The sequence below is a fragment of the Acomys minous genome, assembly GCF_964271855.1.
Source record: "Acomys minous genome assembly, chromosome: 8".
Classification (NCBI taxonomy): Eukaryota; Metazoa; Chordata; class Mammalia; order Rodentia; family Muridae; genus Acomys; species Acomys minous.
In genome coordinates this window covers 86,814,443-86,835,695 of record NC_140489.1, presented here as the reverse complement: position 1 = coordinate 86,835,695, position 21,253 = coordinate 86,814,443, and the positions used below count along the sequence as shown (strand labels likewise).

Here is a 21,253-nt window from a genome sequence, read left to right as displayed (position 1 = left end):
TAAACAATGCCTCCTGCCATGCCTGGAGCATCTCAATGTTTTCCTTAAGTCAGAGACTGTGGCTCTGAGGTTGAGCTGTTGCCAGTCTAGCACTGGGATGCCATGTCGTACACACAGAGCCTACCATGAGTTGGTCCCCTTCTGATACATTGTATGCGGCCAAGAGCTAACACTGTCTTTCCATTGGCATGGAAAATGGGGGTGCTCAAGCTGACGGGAGAAATGAATTTGCAAGTGTGCTGGCTTAACGCCCAAGCTCCCCCTGGACATGCTAGCAGTCTCCAGGAAGGATACCTTCTCAAGTCACGTGGGCAGATCAAGGCATCCCTTAGGAACAGATCTCCCATGCCCCTCACAGCTGACACACCAAGTAGCAAGGAGCAAGCTCTACCCACAACCAGTTCTTACTGCATTTCTAAGTTCCTTTCAGCTCATGAACAATACAATGCTACAGACTTAAAACCAAAGTGTATACATTTTCCACATGGCATTTTTATTAAACAAAATGCATACCATGTTTATCACATATAATTTACATCTGTAAATTCATGTTAATCCATGGTCCAGGCAATGGAATCTGGAGTTAATGATGCCTTCTCTACAGATACCATTAACAATTGCTTATTAAGTACTTGAACTCATTTCAGATTTTGTGGTTGTCAGTGAGTGTACAAACTTGAAAGAAGACATGAAAGCTGCCCTTAAGAACCCGGAGTCTAGCAAAAGAGCCACACCCATATGATGTAAAGATGATACGTGAGGGTGATTAGAAGGATGCACATGGTACTGAGGACAGAATCAGCACCACGTGCACAGGGAAAGGTTTCACAGGAGAGATAGATGACAGCTGACCACAGTGTTGTAATTGTCCTCAGAATAAATTCTTGGAAATATGAGGAATCCATGTCCTGGGCCCCAGTTAGGTTTTGTGGAGATGTGGCATGGTTGATTTTTCCAGCAAGAACAGGAGTCTTAAAACATTTACACGGGCTTTTGAAGGCACATTGATTAAAGTGTCCATTACAGGCATATGTGATGGCTCATTCAATGTTCCTGGATTTTACTGACTCTACATCTTCGTTAAATTAATAACCAGTCATTTCATTATTGTCAACAGAGCTAATATTGTTTATGTCTTTCAATTTTCAAGAACTAAGAGCAGTTTTGAGAGATTCTACCTTGTATCTGGACTCCTTGCTAAATACCCTTTATTGATTTTTAACAATGGTTTAACTCTTGTTTTTGTTTTTTTTAGATCCATGATCACTTGGACTTTTATAATTTCTTTTGTTTTTGTTTTTTTGTTTTGCTTTTCTGGAAACACCATGACAAAAAGAAGCTTACAGGAAGACAGAATTTATTTGGCTTACTCTTTCAGGTCATAGTACATCTTCGAGAGAAGTCGGGGCAGGAACCGTGGAGGAGTAGTGCTGGCTGGCTCGCTCTCAGGCTCATGCTTAGCTAGCTAGTTTTCTTAAACAGTTTAGGATACTTGTCTAGGGACTGTGCAGCCCACAGTGGGCCTGGTCCATCCATATCAACTAACAATCAAGACAATCTAGCATAGACACAACCATGGGCCAATCTGGTGTGGGCACTCTCTTAACCGAGACTGCCTTCTGAGAGGGGTCCAGACTATGTCAAGTTGACAGTTAAAGCTAACCTGGACACTAGCTATAAACAATGACAGTTTCCTTATACTGCCTACTTTCCTCACCTGACAGCACTATCTACCATCTCTAATACTGTGTCAATCCACAGTGATGGTCCCCTGTGTGCACAGTGGGTCCTTGTTCTTTTACTCATGTGTTTATTTTTAACACTGGTGTTTTCTATTGGATACAGTAGCTTATTAAGGATTGATTTTTTTTTTTTTGGAAAAGGTGTCAGATGTCTCTCCAGTATATGAACTCTCTGTATACCTCTCTTTCTCTTTGTATTTCAACACACCGGACCTTTAGTTTATTTCTTAAAGGTGCTACACTTCTCACCTTTAGTTCCTTTCTTTTAGAACTCATGTCAAGAGGGGCAGTCGTAGCACACACATTTAATCCCAGCACTCGGGAGGCAGAGGTAATCAAATCTCTGTGAATTCAAGACCAGCCTGCTCTATAGAGCGAGAGTTCCAGGACAGCCATGGATACACAGAGAAACAAAACAAAACAAAACAAGAAAAAGAAAGAAAGAAAGAAAAAACTCATTTCAAATGCCACATTCTTGCCGAAGCTCTTCCTGACCTTGCCTGTACCACAGCTGCATCCTACCAATGTAGCACACTGCACCCCTTTGTAGCAGAGTTTTCTTTTAATAGCGAATTAAGTTTTGCTGTAAATATACACAAAAAAATACTCAAAAATGCCAAGTGCAACATCATGCTACGCAGTGCATATATACACATGTGCGTGATTCATAGCTGTGGATCTTTTCTCCAAAGTCTGATTTTGAGGCATAGAGAGAAGTGCCCTCTTAATTGAAAGAATGACTGATGATTGAAAACTTCTTTAACAGAAGAACTTTATGACAGGCAGATCTGGGTCCTGGGGTCCTCCTCAAACTAAGGCACCAGCCAAGCAGAATATAGACAGTAAACTTTGAACCCCTACCAAGACCTAGCCGACGAACATGATATTCTCCACCATTGAGTGGAGAGTGAGATCTGACTCTCACAGGAAATCTGGTGCCCCTTTTCTGACCACGTCCCCTGGATAGGGAGGCCTGGCGGCACTCAGAGGAAGGATAGCAAGTTACCAAGAAGAGACTCGATATTCTAAGAGCATATATAGGGGGAGGAGGTCTCCCTCAATCACAGACATAGGGGAGGGGAGAAGAGAGGAAGTGGGAGAGAGGGAAGAATGGTAGGAAACAGGGGAAGGGCTAACAATTGAGATGTAATATGAATAAATTATAAAAAAAGAGAAAACTTCTTTAACAGCATTACCTAAAGGAGAAAGAGTTCCAAGTCCTAACAGGTGGGCGTTTCCCAGACTATGATACTATTGGAGTTGTCTATTTTCCGTATTCTCCAAGTCAGTAAAGCCATAAGGAGAAGATCTTGTTCTGGTTTTTATTATTAATAAAGGCAGAAAAAACCCATTAACATCACTAGGCCTGGCCTAGTTTCTTCTTCTCTCAGGCTTCCATGTTCTTCTGTAGTCTTCCTTCCTAACAGCCCAGAGTTGGGCCCCAAGCACAGCCAGTGCCTGGCTCCTACCCCCACCCTTGATGGCTTTTATCTGTAATGGCAGTTTCCATGTGAGTGGCTCCTGGGTGTTGTTCCATGCATTTCTCATGTGTTTACTTATTTAACTCTCTCCTTGTGGCCCATGTTGCTAGTGAAAACACCCCTTCCCTGCCCCCTAAACTTTGCCTAAGATCCTATGCTAAATCACATTCCCTAAGCAGGACTCTAACAACTTAGTACCTGGTCTTCTTATTTTAAAAAAGTGTATGTGTGGGGGCTGGTGAGGGGGAGCAGCAAGGAAGGAAAAGGAAAGGAAGAAAAGGAAAGGATGAAAAGGAAGGGAGGGAAGAGAGAAGTTGGGAAAAATACAATAACAGGAAGAGCTCTTAATTCTATAGACTCCACACACTGTAGGGCTTTACAAAGCATCTTATTCTTAGACTTTCTCAAGTTGCATACAGCGTGGTAATTTTTTTTTTTAAATCTGAAGGGTGGGGCCGGAAAGTGTAACTCAGTGGTACCTTGCTCACCTAGCACTACAGGAAGGAGAAAAAGAAAGGGAGAGGAGGGATGCTAGAACAATCTTTATTGTTTCTTACTCTAATAAAAGTGCTTTAGGTACACAATAAGTTGTGCAATGGAAGAACAAGTTTTAGGTCCAACTCAGTACTCTTCCAAGCTTGAGGATAAATTTCACCTCAAATCCCCTGAAAATGAGGAGTGTGATTCAGCCAGCACTCAGCAAGGTGTGTGCCGAGTCAAATGATGCAAAACTCAAGCAGCAGACCCACCTGCCTTCCTTCTCCACACCCACCACCAGCTCCTCCACCTCGGCTAAGGATAACATCTAGAGGGAAACTGAGAAACAGTGGCAGAAAATGGAGGCATTTTCTGGCGAAGGGACAAGGCGTGGATCAACCACGGAGGTGGGGGGCCTGGAGCCCCAACTCTCATGAAACTAAGGCAAGACAATTACTGAATTCAGAACGTAGACACCAGTTTGGGCAGCATAACAAAATCTTATCTAAACAACAACAACAACAACAACAGAAAGCAGCAAACAAGACAACCTGCCCTAGATGTAGATCACTCTTTTGCTGATTTATTTTTTAAATTTTTTGTAAATAGGTTAGTTATAAATGAATTCAAGAAAAATACTGTTAAGGGCTGGAGGTACAACTCAGTGATAGATCACTTACCTTGTATTTGTAAAGTTTGGGGCTCAGTTCCTAGAACTTCATAATGATAACAATAATAATAATAAGGTGGTTTAGTTTTGTTTTATTTTGCCCTGGATTCACTTTGTAGACCAGGCTGGCCTCAAACTCACAGCCTGCCTCTGCCTCCCCGAGTGCCGGGATTATGGGCATGCACCACCATGCCCAGCAATAAGTTTTATCTTCTTGGATTTCTGTACTTAGAGAACATATAAACGTATTCACCAGGCATATAAGGCAAAGCAAGCTCTGCTTAAGGATGTATAAAACATGGTGCAGTCTATACAATAACAACACAGACATAAACCTTTGTTTAGGAGTCATGTGCCCACAGCTCCTGGAACATAGTGAAGCAGGGGTCACTTCAAAGGCGAAATTCACAATGATGCTAGTGCTGGAGTTCATTAAGGACGGACTGCATTTGGCTGATTATGCAAAATTCCTCAAGTTTTTCCTATTTCCATATCAGATTTCAGTTTTCCTGGGCACAGATCTCTGTGCACGGATTTTTCTTTTCCTTGACGCTAAAAGGATTTGGGTCCACCAAACTCTGTACACAGACCTAACAAGGAGAATCTTCTAGAAATGTAGCCTAACTCTTGGCAAAGTTTCCTCAGGGGCAAAAATTAACTCCAGATAGTGTTTATTAGCTTTATAAATTAATCACTGTATTAGTGGAGTTTGGTTGCTAGTGGTACATGCTTTTCTTGGCCAAGAACTAATCAAGTTCGAGCTCCTTAGTAAAAACAAATTCTTTCTTATACAGTTTACATTTTTAAATGACAACACGATTCTCCTCTGTGATCAGAGAGTAAACTTAAGGAAATAGTATTTTCAGCCTCCTGTGCCATTAACCCAGGAACTCAGGAATAATGAACAACGAACTCCTGCCTGAGGAAGACCCCACAGTTGGGGTTTTAGCTTATAGATCCAGGCCTAAAGCTCATAGGGACCCTTGGCTTTGATTATATTTACTTAAGCATTATATCCCGGGCTGGGGATAGAGCTCAGGTGGTAGAGTGCTTGCCCAGCATGCACAAAGCCCTGGGTTCAATCCCAGCACGGTATAAACCAGGCACCACGGTACACACCTGACCTGTAGTCCCAGCACTCCTCAGGAAGTGGAAGCAGAGGAACCCCACATTTAAAGCCATCCTTGGATACATAGCTAGTGTGAAGCCAACCTTGTTTATTATAAGAGGCCTCTGACTTAAGAAGAAAAATAACTAATTGTTTTTAAAGGTTAATTTTAAACACGGACGCCTATCCTGATATGGAACACCCGCTGTCTACAGGGCACCGCAGAGAGCTGCCTGTGAAGAAGCACAGACACCGTTGGCTCACTGGGTCTAGGGCAAACGCCAACACAGTGGGCTGAGACTTGCTCTTCTAAAGCCCACAGGCCCCTGCTGGGCATGCAAACAGACACTGGACAGAGGAGACCTAAAAATAGAATGCTGACCCTCAGCCTGCAGCACCTCATCCAGAAAGCCAGCCCACTTGTCCCTTCAAACAACCCAGGAGGCCATCCTTTAGTCAGCCACACCAAGAAAGCTGCCCTGCTGGTCCAGTGAGCAGCCCAGCTGGAAACAACCATTCCTGTAGTTAACCCCAGAGGGCTGGGGCTTGACTAAAATCAGTGGAGCCATCTCTTACTTTTGTCTTTTCTTCTAACTCGGGGCCAATGGAAGGGAGCAACGGTGCCCTGCTTCTAGCTAGAGGCCTCTAGCTTCCCAGGCCAGTGGCCTCCAATATGAGGTCTTCTTTTGCTTCTTGGAAAGTTCTGGCAATCCACAGGACTCCTCCGATCTCAGCTGTGGCTGTTGCCCCCTTTGCTCTGGCCACCTGAAATGAGCCGCCACTGTTGCTTTCCTCATTGGGTGGTCCTGGCTTATTAAATGAAGGGGAGTGCGTAGATTGAATGCTAGTCTGGAAAAATCCTTTTCCCCGTCTATCATGTAAAACCACAGAATAAAAATGTTGCCAGTGCAGGCACCTATTGAGTCTGGGAGCTCTCGCCAGCAGGAATACTCAGCTCAGACAACACAATGACACACATGATCCATACAAAACACACTTTGCCTGAATCCCCACGTTGGAGAGGCACAGACACATGCATCTGTTAGTGGTGGAGTCCACACATCCAACAGAGAGGAATTAAAATGAATTTTAATAAACCATGCTACAAGAACTCATCCCTCTCTTGTAGCTAAAAAAAAAAAATTTTTTTTTTACAAATTATTGTCCAACGGAATACTTTTCATTGAGTACACAGCCAAAAATGTAAGAATAAAAATATCTTAGAGACGTGTCAAGTAGTTAATTAACAAAAAATGTTGTGCTTTTCTTTGAGATGTTTGTGGTATTCGTGCTTCTTCCTTGCTCCTTGAAACTTGGTTTATTTTCTTATTTTAAGTAAATAGTCACTTACATTTTGTGGCTGCAACTTTTTTCTTAAAGAGAAACATCCTCCACCACCAAAAATTAAAACAACAACAACAACAAAATCAGCTCATAAAACCTTAAGATTTTATGGACTTCAAATGAGAAAGTAATGAAAATAAACATAAAAGGGTTGAAGGAATCACTAGCTTCTGGTCAGGTTTTGCCTCAGATAGTAGGGAGATCCTCTGAGAACCTCTCCTCTCCTGAGTGATACAAGGTGAAGGGACATCTCCCAGGAATTACTCAGTTGCTTTTTTCCTCCTTGGAGGAGTAAGGGAAAAAGGTCTGAGCTTCTGGTCCATCAGTGTTGTGACCCTCGCTCTGAGCACTTGTCTGTCTTCAGCAGGACACAGATATCTTCCATGGTTCTAGCATGGCCCTGGGGACCATATCCCTCTCCTGGGATCCCGCAAGGTAGGCAGCTGGGTTGCTCTCTGAACTTTTCTTCAGTTTGCTCAGTTGTAAGGAAAGAGGGAACAGAAGGGAGCCGCCCCCTCCCCTCCCATAGCTGTTTTCTGCTGCTCCAGTTGCTGTCCTAAGGTACCACGCTACTTAAACCTCCCTGAGAGAAGCATAGCTGCGAAGGTACTTACCTAGGCAGGGTGACTTCTGGTTTCCCTCCTGTTGCTGTGATGGAGCACTCTGGCCAAAAGTGACTTAGAGGAGAAAAGGGTTTGCCTGGTTTACACTTCTAGGTCACACAGCCCATCGCTGAGAGAACTCAAAGCAGGAACTCTGCTTGCTGGCTAGCCTCTTCACACTTGCGCAGACAGCTTTCTTATATAGATCAGAAGCTCCTGCTGAGGACTGGCGTGGCTGCTCACAATGGGCGGGGCCCTCCAACACCGATTAGCAATCAAGGAAATGCCTCACAGACCAATCTGATCTAGGCAACATCTCAGGTGAGATTCCCTTTTCAGGTGTCTCAGGTGAGTCAGTTTGACAGTTAAAGAGACCTAGGAGAGAACCAGGGATAATTACTGGAATCAGCTCACACAATTATAAAGGATGAGACATCCTGCACCTGAAGTTACCTAGATGAAGACTCTATGGAGGATAGAAGATACTGGTCTAAATATATAAAACCCCAGCAAAACACATATGTCGAACCCCAGATCTCCAATAGGATAATACTAAAGGGTGGGGTTTCTGGGATATGACAGAGATCAGGTGAGGGCATAAGGGTAAAACCCCAAATAATGGGGTTGGGTTTCTTGTAATAAGAGAGAGGCTGGAGCTTGCTCTCTTTGCCATGCGAGGCTACAACCAGAAGGTAGCTAGCTGCCTATAAGTCAGCAACGAGTCTTCACAAAACACTGAAACTGCCAGCCCCTCGACCCGGAGTGTCTAGCCTCGAGCACTATGAAGAACACATGTTTCTTATTTCTGCCATCCATTTTGTTATTTTTGCCACCGTATCCCAAATACACAAAGGCACTGGAGAAGTAAGTGCTAGTCTGAAAATCAGCAGGCAGAAGGACTCAAGAACAGCTAACATTGGGGTTGGAGAGATGGCTCAGAGGTTAATAGCATTGGCTGCTCTTCCAAAGGTCCTGAGTTCAATTCCCAGCAACCACATAGTGGCTCACAACCATCTATGATGTGATCTGATGCCCTCTTCTGGCATGCAGGTGTACATGCAGGCAGAACACTGTATATATAATAAATAAATAAATCTTAAAAAGAAGAAGAAGAAGAAGAAGAAGAAGAAGAAGAAGAAGAAGAAGAAGAAGAAGAAGAAGAAGAAGAAGAAGAAGAAGAAGAAGAAGAAGAACAGCCAACACTTTAGTCCAAACCCCAAAAGCCAGGAAAGACCAGTGATCCACCCAGAATGATGTTCTGCCATATGTCTGGGCAGCCTGTTAAAGCAAGCTGATGGCGAAACAGCCCGGTGTCCCCTGTAAGGACAATGATACAATAAAAAAGACCTCAGGACCTCATCTGAACCTCACAATCTTCATGGGCACCACACTGAAACACCATCATCACACCGGAAGTTGGACTTTAGCACAGTTTTTTTCAGAGGACACAGTTCGGTCCTTAGGTAAAGTGATGGATGAGTCAGCTTAAGAAAGAGAGTGGGCGATGTAGGTTTTAATTGCTTTCTGAGAATGCAGGAGGCTGGGGACTGAGGGCAAGGGCTCATGCAGGCAGAGTTCGCTGTGAATATCTTAAGCCCTTACAGGCAATTAAAAGATGGTCATGTTTGCACGTATGACTGGACTTGTATGAAGTGGCTAGTAGTTATTTTTACATATATAACCTTACACATATCTCAAGGCAACATTTTGCAGAACTCAACAGAATTGAAATTAATTAATTTCATTGGTTTTGTTTTGTTTTATTTTTATTTTATTTTTGTTTGTTTGTTTTTGCTTGAGCTTCACGTGGGCTACTAGCCAGCACGCAAACTCTGAGAGGGTCAGCTTGGACTGCAGCCTGAGATGAGACCCTGGGCCAGGACCATCTGCTGGATGGTGTCTTCCGAGGAGCTCCTCAGAACAGCAAGGAGACAGTGGGAGCTGAGGAGTGCTGGGCTGATTGATCATCAGGAGTCTCACCGCCCCCCACAGAGCTGTAGCTCTTCCTAAAACAACCTCCCATCCTCCCTCAGAAAGGTCTCCTTTGTTTGTTGGTTTGAATCTTTAAGTGCAGAAGGGCTGGTCACTTGAAGTCTGTCATTGTGTGATCTCAAATCAATGGCCTTTGCCCTAAGTACTGAAAACAGTCCATTGTAGTTGGCACAAGGCTGTGGCCGCAGGAGCATATCACAGGCACAGCGGGCTCGTAAAATGACTTTTAAAAAAGGGATGTGGGGCTGGAGAGATAGCGTAGTCTCAGTAAAGGATCTGCTGTAGAAACATGAGACCCACAGCATCTACATATTGGGTTTGGCGCTCAATGTCTTTAACAGAAAAGCAGGGACAAGCAAGCAGATGCCTGGAGCTTGCTGGACAGCAGGTCTGGCTGAAAAACCTGAGATGCAGGTTTAGTGATGGAGCCTGTCCTCAAAACATGAGGTGCAAAGCAACTTGAGGAAGATACCTCATGTTAACCTCTGGCCTCCACAAGCGTGTCTACATTTGCACACCCACCTCCATACTCATACACAAAAGAGAGAGACTTGCCTTTAAAACAAACTGTCTTTAAGGAGCTGGGTATGTGTGTGTGTGTGTGTAAACTAGTGGTAAAATGTCTGCCTCGTGGGCATGAGACCACAGGTTCGCTTTCCAGGGCTATAGGACAAAACAAAACAGAATAGAACAAATGGAAAACAACATAGACCACCACCAATAATAATATGTATTTTTCAAGCTATTAGGCCAGTGAGACACCGGTTTATTACCATCAGAGTTAGTCTCAAGGTTAGACTTAACTATGAAATGCTTGCTGTCTTATCCCTCCTCAGAGAAGCCTCAATAAGCAGGTCAGCACCGTTCAGGGGTTCAGGGGTGAAGCCCTGCTGACCTGGAGCCTTGAACTTTCCACTGGGAAAGCTAACTCATGAATGTAATTGTCAGGCTAGCTTTCCAAGCTGCAAATATCCCTGGGGGTGATAACTGTCCTTTGGTTCATAAAAAGATCTTTTGGTTCTTCACTTCTTTAAGATAATGTGCCCGCAGGCTCTAAGTTATGGAGTCAAATTACTTGTCACTTCAGTCAGTTCTCTTTATGTTAACCTGGGCTGCACAAACAAGTGGAAGGAAAGTAGGCCAAGTTCACTGTGTGTAATTTATTTGGTGTCAAAAAAAAAAAATAAGTCATCACAAGGCAGAATTTATACGAGTTGCATGACTCACACCCACAAACTTGTGCTTTTAATTGGAAATGTGCTGTTGGCAAAGCAAAAACCGGTGACTGGATCTCTAGTGCTACTCTCACAGCCTGGCCAAAGCACCACGAGACACAGAACCGGCCTCAGGGTCTCAGGTACCCCACTCGCCAGGTCTAGACAAGGCCAACAGCTCAAACGAGTGAGTTCCCCTGTAGTCCCCTTGCCTGTGAATTCGGCTATCAGCTGCACTCCTGAGCATCTGTGTGCAGGAAGGCAGTCTCAGAATCAGTGACGTGGAACAGCTGAAGCCTTCAGGAAGATCTGGAAACCCCAAGAACGGAACCTGGAATCGGCAGTTGCACGGAGCAGGAGAGTCTTGGGGGGAGCACGTTCCTGTGGAGAGGAGAGGGCTCTTCTGAAAGAGCTGCCCCCTTCCACATGGACTGGGTTTCACTCTCTGCTTCACTTCCGTCCAGCCCAGACAGAATTCAAGGACATCCCTGGGTCCGAAATGAGCACCTCACACTTGTCAGTAAGGCCTGGCACTTGGTACCTCATCCAGTTTCATCCCCAGAAGCTCCTAAAAGGAGTCAGCACCATTTTCCTGCATACATTAACAACCCAGCCTTTTCTCAGGTTATAAGGTGGTGAAAGGGGCCCCTAAGCACCTGTTAGGGTTACAAACCCTGAGCTTCCCATATGGATTCTGCTGTCTCACTTCAGTTCTGCCCCACACTCCCCTCATAAAAAGCCAGGTCTTCCTTCAAGGCTGTGTTCCTGGCCAGGCAGTACACGGTCTTCCACTCCTGGCTGTTTCTTCCTTAGCTCAGGCCTCAGGGCTGCAGTCTGGCTCCTAACATGCCCTATCTTAAGAAGACAAGAAACTTCAACAAAATATGGAGCTACAGAGAACATTCTCAAGGTAGATAGCACAGTAGCCCAGCACGACATCCGTCTTCAAGTCTTACTGACAATCACTGTTCCCTGAGAATCCCCAGAACACACTTTAGCATTCTCTGCCAGCCAGCCTGTGGAGAAGCTCAAGGCAAGGAAAAAACCCTTTAAACAAAAAAGGGGACGTATACCAGAGATTGCCCTTTGACTTCCACGGCGTATTTATACCTAAACCTATATGTGCACTCCCACACAGGAGTGTGTACACACACCGGGAGGAGGGAAGGAAAGAAAGAAGGAAGGAAGGAAGGAAGGAAGGAAGGAAGGAAGTAGAAGAGGAAAGAAGGGAGGGAGGAAAGGAAGGAAAATTGGAAAGTAGGAAGGAAGGGAGGGGAGAGAAAAAGAAGATTGATGGCCGTGCCTTGTACTCTAAAATGCCAGTCAGCAAAAAGAACAGAAAAGAACTAAAGGAAAAAAGCCCTGTGCATGTTTTAAGAAGAGTTTGAGTAGCAGGCGCGCCTTTGATGTGAGGGGCAACAGCTCACCGTCCTCAGAGGATACATCCATTTGCAACAGCTGTGGCCAATGTGGTGTTCAGGGCACCGGGCCAGAGTCATGTTAAGGGGAAGAGAAACCTGGATTGTAAACCACAGCTTTGTGTCCCAAGGCTCCAGCTCCCCCCCACTGGCTGCCTGGAGAAGTCAGCAGCCTTCACTTCTGTCTCCTATGGTTTCTGTTTTGCAGATCACGTGAAGGGTGAGGTCCGCAAGGGATGGATATGGCCCACTTTGGCCCCAGGGAAACACAGCAGCCTCTCATCCTTGTCTTTGCAACTGAAGGGGAGATGTGGAGTCAGAACATCTTCCCCTCCCTGTGTCCTTTGCTCCAGATACATTGTATTAGATGTGGGCCATGCAGAGGGAGTTTCCAAGCTGTGCTTGAGATTTACCTACCTTTTTGTTGTTGTTGTTGTTTGTTTTTCGAGACAGGGTTTCCCTGTGTAGCCTTGACTGTCCTGGACTCACTTTGCAGACCAGGCTGGCCTCGAACTCACAGCGATCTGCTTGCCTCTGCCTCTCAAGTGCTAGGATTAAAGGTGTTCTCCATCACTGCCCTCCTGAGATTTACCTACCTTTTAATATGGGGAGGTAAGCTGAGTTCCTCTGAGGCTGTGGCTGTATAGATCTGTCCCAGTGGTTTCCTTCAGCGATGCCTCTTCCTGGAGAAATTACTGGATCCAACGTCCTACTGCTTCCTGGAGAATATAGTGGTCTCTGGGTCTGCCACCTCCCAAGGTGTGCTGGAAAATGGAGGAAAAGAAATGAGGATGACCACAGGACCAGCAATCCCCCCCCCCCCACAACCACAGGCATGCTGGTCTCAGTGGTGGGGACAAGGACAAAAGGATTCTGGGAAAATAAACTGCATATGTGGACATAGGCACTTTCCTTTTCAAATCACTCCCAGGGAGCTTGGAACAGAGAAGAAGAGGTGTGAAGGCCACAGGAAAATCAAAGGCAAGTGAAAGGAAGAAATCAGCCCAGCGGCAGCCCAGATCCCCTGTCTCTTAGCCATGGAAGCAGCAGTCAGGGAGCCCATGAGGAAGACAGATGACATTTATCAAGCCCTGTGAAATTTCTGTGATGTCTGTTGTACACCAAACCTGTGCTATCGGTACATGACACAAGACTGGTGCCCAACTGTCACTTAGCTCTTGGACAACAAACTTCCTGGAGTTTAGCCAGATTACCATAAATTCACAGAGCAGGTCATAGAAGCTGCAGGGGTTGTATGCGCGTGCCCACAGTTACAGTGTCACTCTAGGGTTATGGGTGGCAGAGCTACATTGGTTGCATGAGTCCACGCATGTGTGTGAAGAACACCTGTCTCTCCCTTGAGAAGCCCTTCCCCCTGCCCCGCCCCCACGTCCCTATTGTGTTCCGCCAGCCTGGAAAGAGGTCCTCATTCCAACTCTGGGACAGATTTCTGCCCTAGCCACTTCTCTTACCTTCTAGAACTCACAAGCCTAAATCAGCTGCTGACATCAACAAAAGGAATTCTCTGGAAGGACTTAGTGAGTCCTCCTTCCTGGTACTCTCCTGTCATGTGACCAGAAACAATCAGCGGAGGATAGAAACCAGAACAGAGGCCACACCAGGTTAACCCAAAAGCAGGAGAAATGGGTTTTTGGTTCTGAGAGCTGCTTCTGGCTTGATCTCTGCAGCCCCCACTCCAGAAGCTGACATGCTGTTTGAAGACATTTGGGTTACTGACATGGAGTGAAAGGAGCATGTCCATGTGAGTGCACAAGGGGAAAGCTGAAGAAATCGGGTAAATCTGCTCTTTCGAATGATTATAATTCACTAATCCAGCCGTAAAATGAATCTAAGAAGGTCATGGCACCATTGCAAAACAGTTGGGTCCATTAAGATTAAGGAACAAACTTCTCCTTTAAATAGAGATTTAAACAGGGAGCCCCTGGGCCTGTGTTAGGATATAAATGCCACTGTACCCCTCCCCTCACTGCCTCCCCTCCCCACCCCCTTGGAAAAGTCTCTACTCTGTGAAACTCTTGGCAAGTGCGAGTGGGTACTGCATGAAGAGCAGTGTTCCCTTTCACCAGGCAAATATTCCTCCAATCAGCAAAGAGAAACAACACTGTGTCCCAAAAGCCACAGGTGAGAATGTTCTCAAAGAGCAGTTCAGTTCGGGGAGTGAGACCCTGAAACCCAGGGCTGTTGAAATTGCAGTGAAGCTTTGACTTCAGTCATGAAAGCAACTGGGACTCCAGGTGATGAATGGTTAAAGGCCAGTGGTAATAAAAGCAAAAGTGGTGTGTGTGTGTGTGTGTGTGTGTGTGTGTGTGTGTGTGTATGTGTCTATGTGTGTGTGTATGTGTATCTATGTCTCTGTGTGTGTGTGTGTGTGTGTATGTGTGTGCGCGCAGTCAGACACACAACAACACATTTTACTAACTACTGACCTTCCACATAGTGGGGAGACTCTGGGGACAGTGATCCAAGCCATGCCCTGAAGGGAACAGCAATGATGCCCGAGGCAACTTTGATTTCTACTGACTCGAATTCAGCTGGAATGCCTTATAACTACTGAAAAATGATCATTCATGGGCCAGAGACAGGGTTGCAAGAACTGTGTGCTGAAAGTGCACACTTGGCATTCTATGCAGAAATGTGGGATGTTTGTTGATGTCACATGTCCCTAAAACCCTTGTCTCAAGAGTGAGATCTTCAGGCCATTCCTGGGTGGCCAGTCATGGATAGAAGAGTCACACTCCTGCCTGACCCCTCCTGGGTTGACCTTAGAGCCATACATCAAGGACCCACCCCAATGCCACAGAGCCCAGATCTATGTCTTCTTCTGAGAGTCCCTGGGTCATGGGCTGAGAGTGAGGTCCCTGCTTGCAGGGTGGACTGGAGAGCAGACCGGAAGCGATAGCCAGCCACTCCTAGAGCGGCCACATTAGCTTTTACTCTCAGAGCACACTTTAGAGTTGAGGCGAGGAGGGGCAGGGAGATCTTGTACTAACAGTTTTTTATGTCTTCAAGTTTAAATTCCTTCTGCTGATCCCAGACCATCTCTCCTCTACCTGTTCTAACTTTCGACTGTTCTTTTCTTTGTTCTTTTTCCCTTCCTTCCTTTCTTTCCTATTAAGTTTTCATGTGGGCTTTATTATGGCAGTTTCATACATATGTGTCATCATGCTTAATTCTCAGGGGTTCCCCTCCCCCCACTGCCCTTTCTTGTGTCCCTACCCCTCCTATATCGGATTCCCCTCATTCTTTCCATTGATGTCTTCCAATTTCTTATCACTTATATTTCAGTCTTTCCTGTTAGCATCTCCCTGAAGATCTTTCACCTTCTTATAACCCACTTCTTCTAGCTTCCTCTCTCTCTCTCTCTCTCTCTCTCTCTCTCTCTCTCTCTCTCTCTCTCTCTCACACACACACACACACACACACACACACACACACACACACACACACATACATATGGAAAAGAGCTGCTATGTGGCAGTTAAGCACCTCAGTTACTGACCTGTGTCAATGCTTAAATATGGGATACATTTGTCACCTTTTGGTGTCTTCTTTCCTAACCTCACTTAACTGTGTTTCTAGAATGTGTCATTTCTTAAGACACCAGTCATTTTCTCTGCAGACTTCCTAGTCCTTTTAACATTCTCCTTTACAGACTCAATGTGCAGAGTGGTTCCATAGCCTCCGAAACACAACCACTGGGAATTTGGTATTGGCTCCTTTAATCTTCCCTCTTACAAAAGGGAAGCTCAGTGACTGCCATCCTTTCTCCAACTTCTTCCCCTCAGAATGATTTAAAAAATAAATACAGAGAAAGGAAAAATGCTGAGACATTTGAAAGTTTTTTCCATTGCAAATTATCATTAGTAGCAGGCTGCCTGGGCACAGCTCCAGCTGGCCAGTGGCTGCCTTTGACTGGGTGGGATTGCTAAGCCACATCACTGGGCAGGGCATGCGCACAGTGCTGCGCTGCTCCTTTGAGAGTTCAACCAGTGTGTGGCTTCGGTGGAACGTGCATCCAGTTTGATGTTTGCCTGGTTTCATGCCGATGCTTTCAGCAGGGTTCTTGAAAGATCTAACTGAAAGGGACCCAAGTTCACTTCCTGTCGTCGTCTATCATACATTCCTAGTCCCCAAACACAACAAGGAATTCCTAGGATGCTGCTTTGAGCAGAGAACAGTGAAGAGGTCAGGCATGCACAGCCCTCGGGAAGAACTCTCACCGGGACTCTGCAGTGGATTGGATGGGTGGGGGCAATCGCTGTGTTTCTTCTCTCTTAGGTGCCTTCCAGATCTGGAAGCTTCCCACCCACCCACCATGGGTGCCTGCCATTTCTCCTCAGTGGCAATGGCTTCTGAGCCAATCTCTCTGAGCAGCAGTGCAGACTGTGGTGCCTGTCAGCTCACCCTCCATCAACAAGCAGCAAGCACATACAGTCCAGGATTTTATATAATATTAGTGCGGTCCACTAATCACAATAGCTGTTCTATGACTATGAAAAGACATTTGTCTGATTTAATATATAACATGTGCTTGTGACAGGCCTTATCAGCTTGATTCCAAAAGAGCAAGCCTCAGAGGAATTGGCCAGCTTAGCCAGCTTCCTTGCTGTGGTTCAAATGTGAACTGTCCATTACAGGCTCAGGTATTTGAACACTGGGTCCTCCAGTGATGGTGCTATTTTGCAAATTTGTGGATCTCTAAGAGGTAGAGCCTTGCGAAAGGAAGTGTGCCTTCACAGGGTAGGATGAGGATGAGTATTAGGGCTTCTGATGGCTTGAATGACAGACACCCCTCCTAGTCCCTGGGATTTGAATACTTGGTGCCCAGCTGGTCCTGTTTGGGAAGAGTTAGGAGGCATGGGTTGCCGGCAGAAGTGTGTCACTGGGAGCAGGCTTTGAGAGTCCAAAGACTAGTGTCATCTCTTGCTTGCTCTCTTCGCTTCCTGTACGTATTTGGGGCATGAGCTCCCAGCTCCCGGCCTCTAGCTCTGGCTTCTGTGTCTGTTGCCTGCCGCCTTCCCACCTCCACAACTGTGGACTAATTCTCTGGAACTGTAAACCCCAAATAAGTCTTCTCTTCTATAAGGAAGACCTTGGTCATTGGAGTTTCATCGCAGCAACAGAAAATTAGCCAATACAGGGGTTTATGGCAGCCTCATTTCCTGTCCACGGACTGCCTTCCTGTCCCACAAACATAGGAGTGGGTAGAGATTCCCAACTACACACTCCTGCCATCGTAGAGCCATTTGTAGCTACATGTTCCTTCATGATTGAGTGTATCTCCCTAAAACTGTAAGACAAAATACACCTTTTCTCCTTTAAATGGCTTCTTGTCTGGCATTTGGTCACAGCAACAGGAAAAGTAACTAATATAATCCCTTAACAAATAACTAGGATCTAGGCTTAAAGTTCAGACGTATGGGACTCAAAACAAAAGTCCTGCCCACTCCAACAAGAGCCCCCAGATGCTTACGCGGGGACTCAGTTTACTGTCATCTATGTCGTGAGATCATGGGCAAAGCCATGCTAGTGTTGAGCCAATGCTGAGCATGCTTGAGACCCAGGCCCACAGGAAAGCCACAATTCCACCCCCTTCCACTCCCTTTAAAGGAGCCTCGTGTTTATAGGTCTTGCTGGCTTGATGGGCAGTGTTTACAAACACATCCGTAAGGGGGGAAACACTTATCATTTTACATTTCCTTTTTAAAATTTTTACCGATTTATTTACTCTTTTGTCATATATTACACCTCGACCACAGTTCCCCCTCCCTTCCCTCCCCCTAGTCCCTCCCTGCCACCTCTCCTCTCCCCCAAGATGCACTCCTTCTCTGTTTCCCTTCAGGAAAGAGCGGGCTTCTCCAGAACACAGGAGGCAAATGTGGCATGACACGTTACAGTAAGACTAGGCATATCATTGCGTATGAAGGCTGGAGGAGACAACACAGTAGGAGGAGAAGTGTTCCAAAAGAAGGTGAAAATCAGTGGCCGCTCCCACACCCACTGCCAGGAGTCCCCCAAGCACACCAGGCTACACACTGTAACATATATGCAGAAGACTTAGGTCAGACCCATGTAGATGCCCTGATGGTCACTTCAGTTTCTGTGAGGCCCTATGAGCCCTGGTTAGTTGATTTTGTGGGCCATGTTCTTCCCCTTCTTCTTCAGGATTTCCCAAGCTCCACCTAATGTCTGGCTATGGGTTTCTGCAACTGCCTCTATCAGCCTATCAGATGACAATGCTATACTCCACACATGAGTATAGCAGAATAGCAGAATAGCATTAGGAGACACTTCACTGGTTTTTTGTTTGTTTGTTTGTTATTGTTGTTGCTAGTCATGTCTGGTTCTATCCTATGTCTCTGGGCTATCCAGCCTCTGGTTCCTGGCCCTCCTGGGAGATTCAGATGTGGGCTCCCTCTCATGACATGAGTCTCAAGCTGGACCAGTCATTAGTTGGCCACTCCCACAAGTTCTGTGCCACCTTTAGCCCAGTACATGTTGCAGGCAGGACAAATTGTAGGTCACAGATTTTGTGACTGGGTTGGTGTTCCAGTCCTACCATTGGAAGCCTTGCCTGGTTAACAGAAGATGGCCAGTTCAGGCTCCATATCCTCCATTACTGGGATCCCTCCAATCCCTCACTGGGATTACCTTTGTAGATTCCAGGGAGTTCCTATTGCACCCCTGAAATGACCCCCAACTTGTCTTCCCTTCCAGTACTCTTTCTCTCTATACCCCGACACTTGATCCCTCCTGTTCCCATTTCTACCTTTCCCCAGTCCACCCTCAAAATCTATTCTATTTCTTCTTCCTAGGGAGGTCCATGTGTCCTCTCTTGAGCCCTCCTTGTTACATTACCTCTCTGGGTCTGTGGATTGTAGCATGATTATCCTTTATAGCTAATATCCACTCTTAAGTAAGTACATACCATGTTCATTTTTCTTGGTCTGGGTTACTTCACTCAGGATAATTTTTTTTAGTTCCATCCATTTGCCTGTGAATTTCATGATGTTGTCATTGTTTGTACTGGCTGAGTAATACATCATTGTGCAATTGTGCCACGTCTTCTTTATCCATTCTTTGGTAGAGGGATAGCTAGGTTGTTTCCAGTTTCTGGCTATTATGAATAAAGTTTCTATGAACATAGTTGAGTAAGTTTCCTCATGGTAGGATGGAGCATCCTTTGGGTATATGCCCAGGAGTGGCAAAGCTGGATCTTGAGGCAGATTGATTGTCTTGAGGTAGATTGGCTGTACAAGTTAGCACCCCCATTAACAGTGGAGGAGTGTTCACCTTGCTCCACATCCTCACCAGCATGAGCTGTCACTTGTGTTTTTAATCTTAGCCATTCTGACAGGTATAAGATGGAATCTCAAAGTAGTTTTGATTTGCATTTCCCTGATGGCTAAGGATGTTTAACATTTAAGTGTTTCTTGGCCATTTGAGATTGTTCTGATGAGAATTCTCTGTTTAGATCTGTGCTCCATTTTAAAATTGGATAATTTGATTTGTTTCTGTCTAGTTTCTTAAATTCTTTATATATTTTGAAGATTAGCTCTCTGTCAGATATGGAATTTATAAAAACCCTTTCCTGTTCTGTCTGTGCCATTTTGTCCTGTTAGAGGGCAGGAAGGGATGGCAGTGGGTTGGGTCTTTTTAGATCCAAACCGATATGTGGGAGGGCTCAGAGGGCAAGCAGACCTCTTACCTGTTTTTTCTGACTGGCGTGGCCTGCACCTGAGCAGGTGATATCCACATGAGGTGGGCGTGGGGGTGTGGCAGTGGGGAGCAGATGCTGGGTGGGAAACAGTGGCAGCAGGCTGGGTCTGTGGGATCTGAATTGAGGGTGTGGGCTGTTTTTATTTTACCTTCTTTGCTTAGATTTGAACAGAGCTGGGCTTGATCTCAATGTTGGGAATAAAACAGGAACTAATGTGATCTTCCTACATAACCTCCCCCTCCCCCCATGCCAAAACACCAGGGTTGGGTGAAAAGTGAACAAAGACAGCCAGGTATGTCTTCTGGCAGCCGAGAGAAAAGGAGTTCATAGTGTGGCCTGAGGGATTAGAGTTTATGCAAGGTTATTGTTCATAGTCATTGCTCAATGAAGGAAGTTCCCTTCCAATGCTCTGTTGTTTGATTTCCCTTCAGGACTGAGTTTGGAATCTTAATCTAATTTCCCCACTATTCATTGAGAATATAGAGAAGTTTTCTAGTGTTGTCTGTTATAGTGGTCAATTATGCCTATCAAATGTCTAACATTAAGTTTACCTTGGATTCAGATATAAATCCATATTGTCTGTGATATAGATTAGATCCACATATCTCTATGTATTGTGTAGTTGACATACAACAAACGGAACATAGAATATTACATTTTAGGATGGTTATATTTCCACAGAAGCATCAAGTTGTTCTATAATTTCATGATTTTTGCAGACTTAACTGTAGCAAGGATCCTCCACATTCTTAGCTACAAACAGTATTTTCATGATTTTATTTTGCCTATTCTTTTCTTTGATTTTAAGACACTTTATAACCCAGGCTGGCCTCTAAATTGCCACTTTCCTGCCCCAGCCTTCCTCCTGGTATTACAGGAGTAAGCAAAGAAGCTTAGTTCTCTTCTTATCTTTGAAGGCTTGGGTTGAGGCTTTGTGAAATGACCATTGAAAGCTCTGTGGGCCTGCGATATATATCAGAAGAATATGAGCTCTGGATATCAACTAAACAGTAATGTTTGTGTTAATTTTGATGGGTAAAGATTTCTAAAGGCATTTGCTCATTTCACTTAACTTTTGATCTTGGCATAAAGAGGGAGATGGAGAGGGTGAGGGGATGGAATAATGAACATAAACCATTCATGTATAACAAATTGTGAGATGAAGCTAAGCCATAAAAACCTAAAAAGTGATGAAGTCCTCTGTGTTGCATTTGGGCCAAGTTGAGGCACCACTATGTAATGTTCTTCCCTTTCTACAATGCATCAAGGAAGTCTTCACCAGATGGTGACGGGAGGCCGGGGATTTGACCTCTTGTACTTTCCAGCATTACAAGCCGTGTCAATCTCTATTCTTTATAAATGGAAATCATTGGTATAAATGGCCATCTCTACAGCATCAGAGAAAAGAGAAAAGCCACTGGCAGCTAAGGGTGGAGCTCTTTCTCCCTTTTAAGCCCAAGCAAC

At 45.2% G+C, this 21,253-nt stretch overlaps 1 protein-coding gene across 2 annotated transcripts in view; it reads right to left on the bottom strand.

Moving 5' to 3' along the window:
* LOC311604088 (uncharacterized protein) overlaps positions 1 to 21,253 on the bottom strand; it is a 149,706-nt gene that overhangs the window by 71,688 nt on the left and 56,765 nt on the right. Inside the window, exons 5-6 of one of the 2 annotated variants that reach the window (XM_084793617.1) lie at positions 12,645 to 12,812; positions 10,568 to 11,011 (exon numbers count right to left, since the gene is read on the bottom strand). In XM_084793617.1, coding sequence (XP_084649743.1) covers positions 10,770 to 11,011; positions 12,645 to 12,812 — 410 coding nt within the window. In that variant the 3' untranslated portion in view covers positions 10,568 to 10,769. Of the gene's footprint in view, positions 1 to 10,567; positions 11,012 to 12,644; positions 12,813 to 21,253 lie in introns of those variants that run through there. The other variant, XM_084793616.1, reaches the window with a different exon arrangement.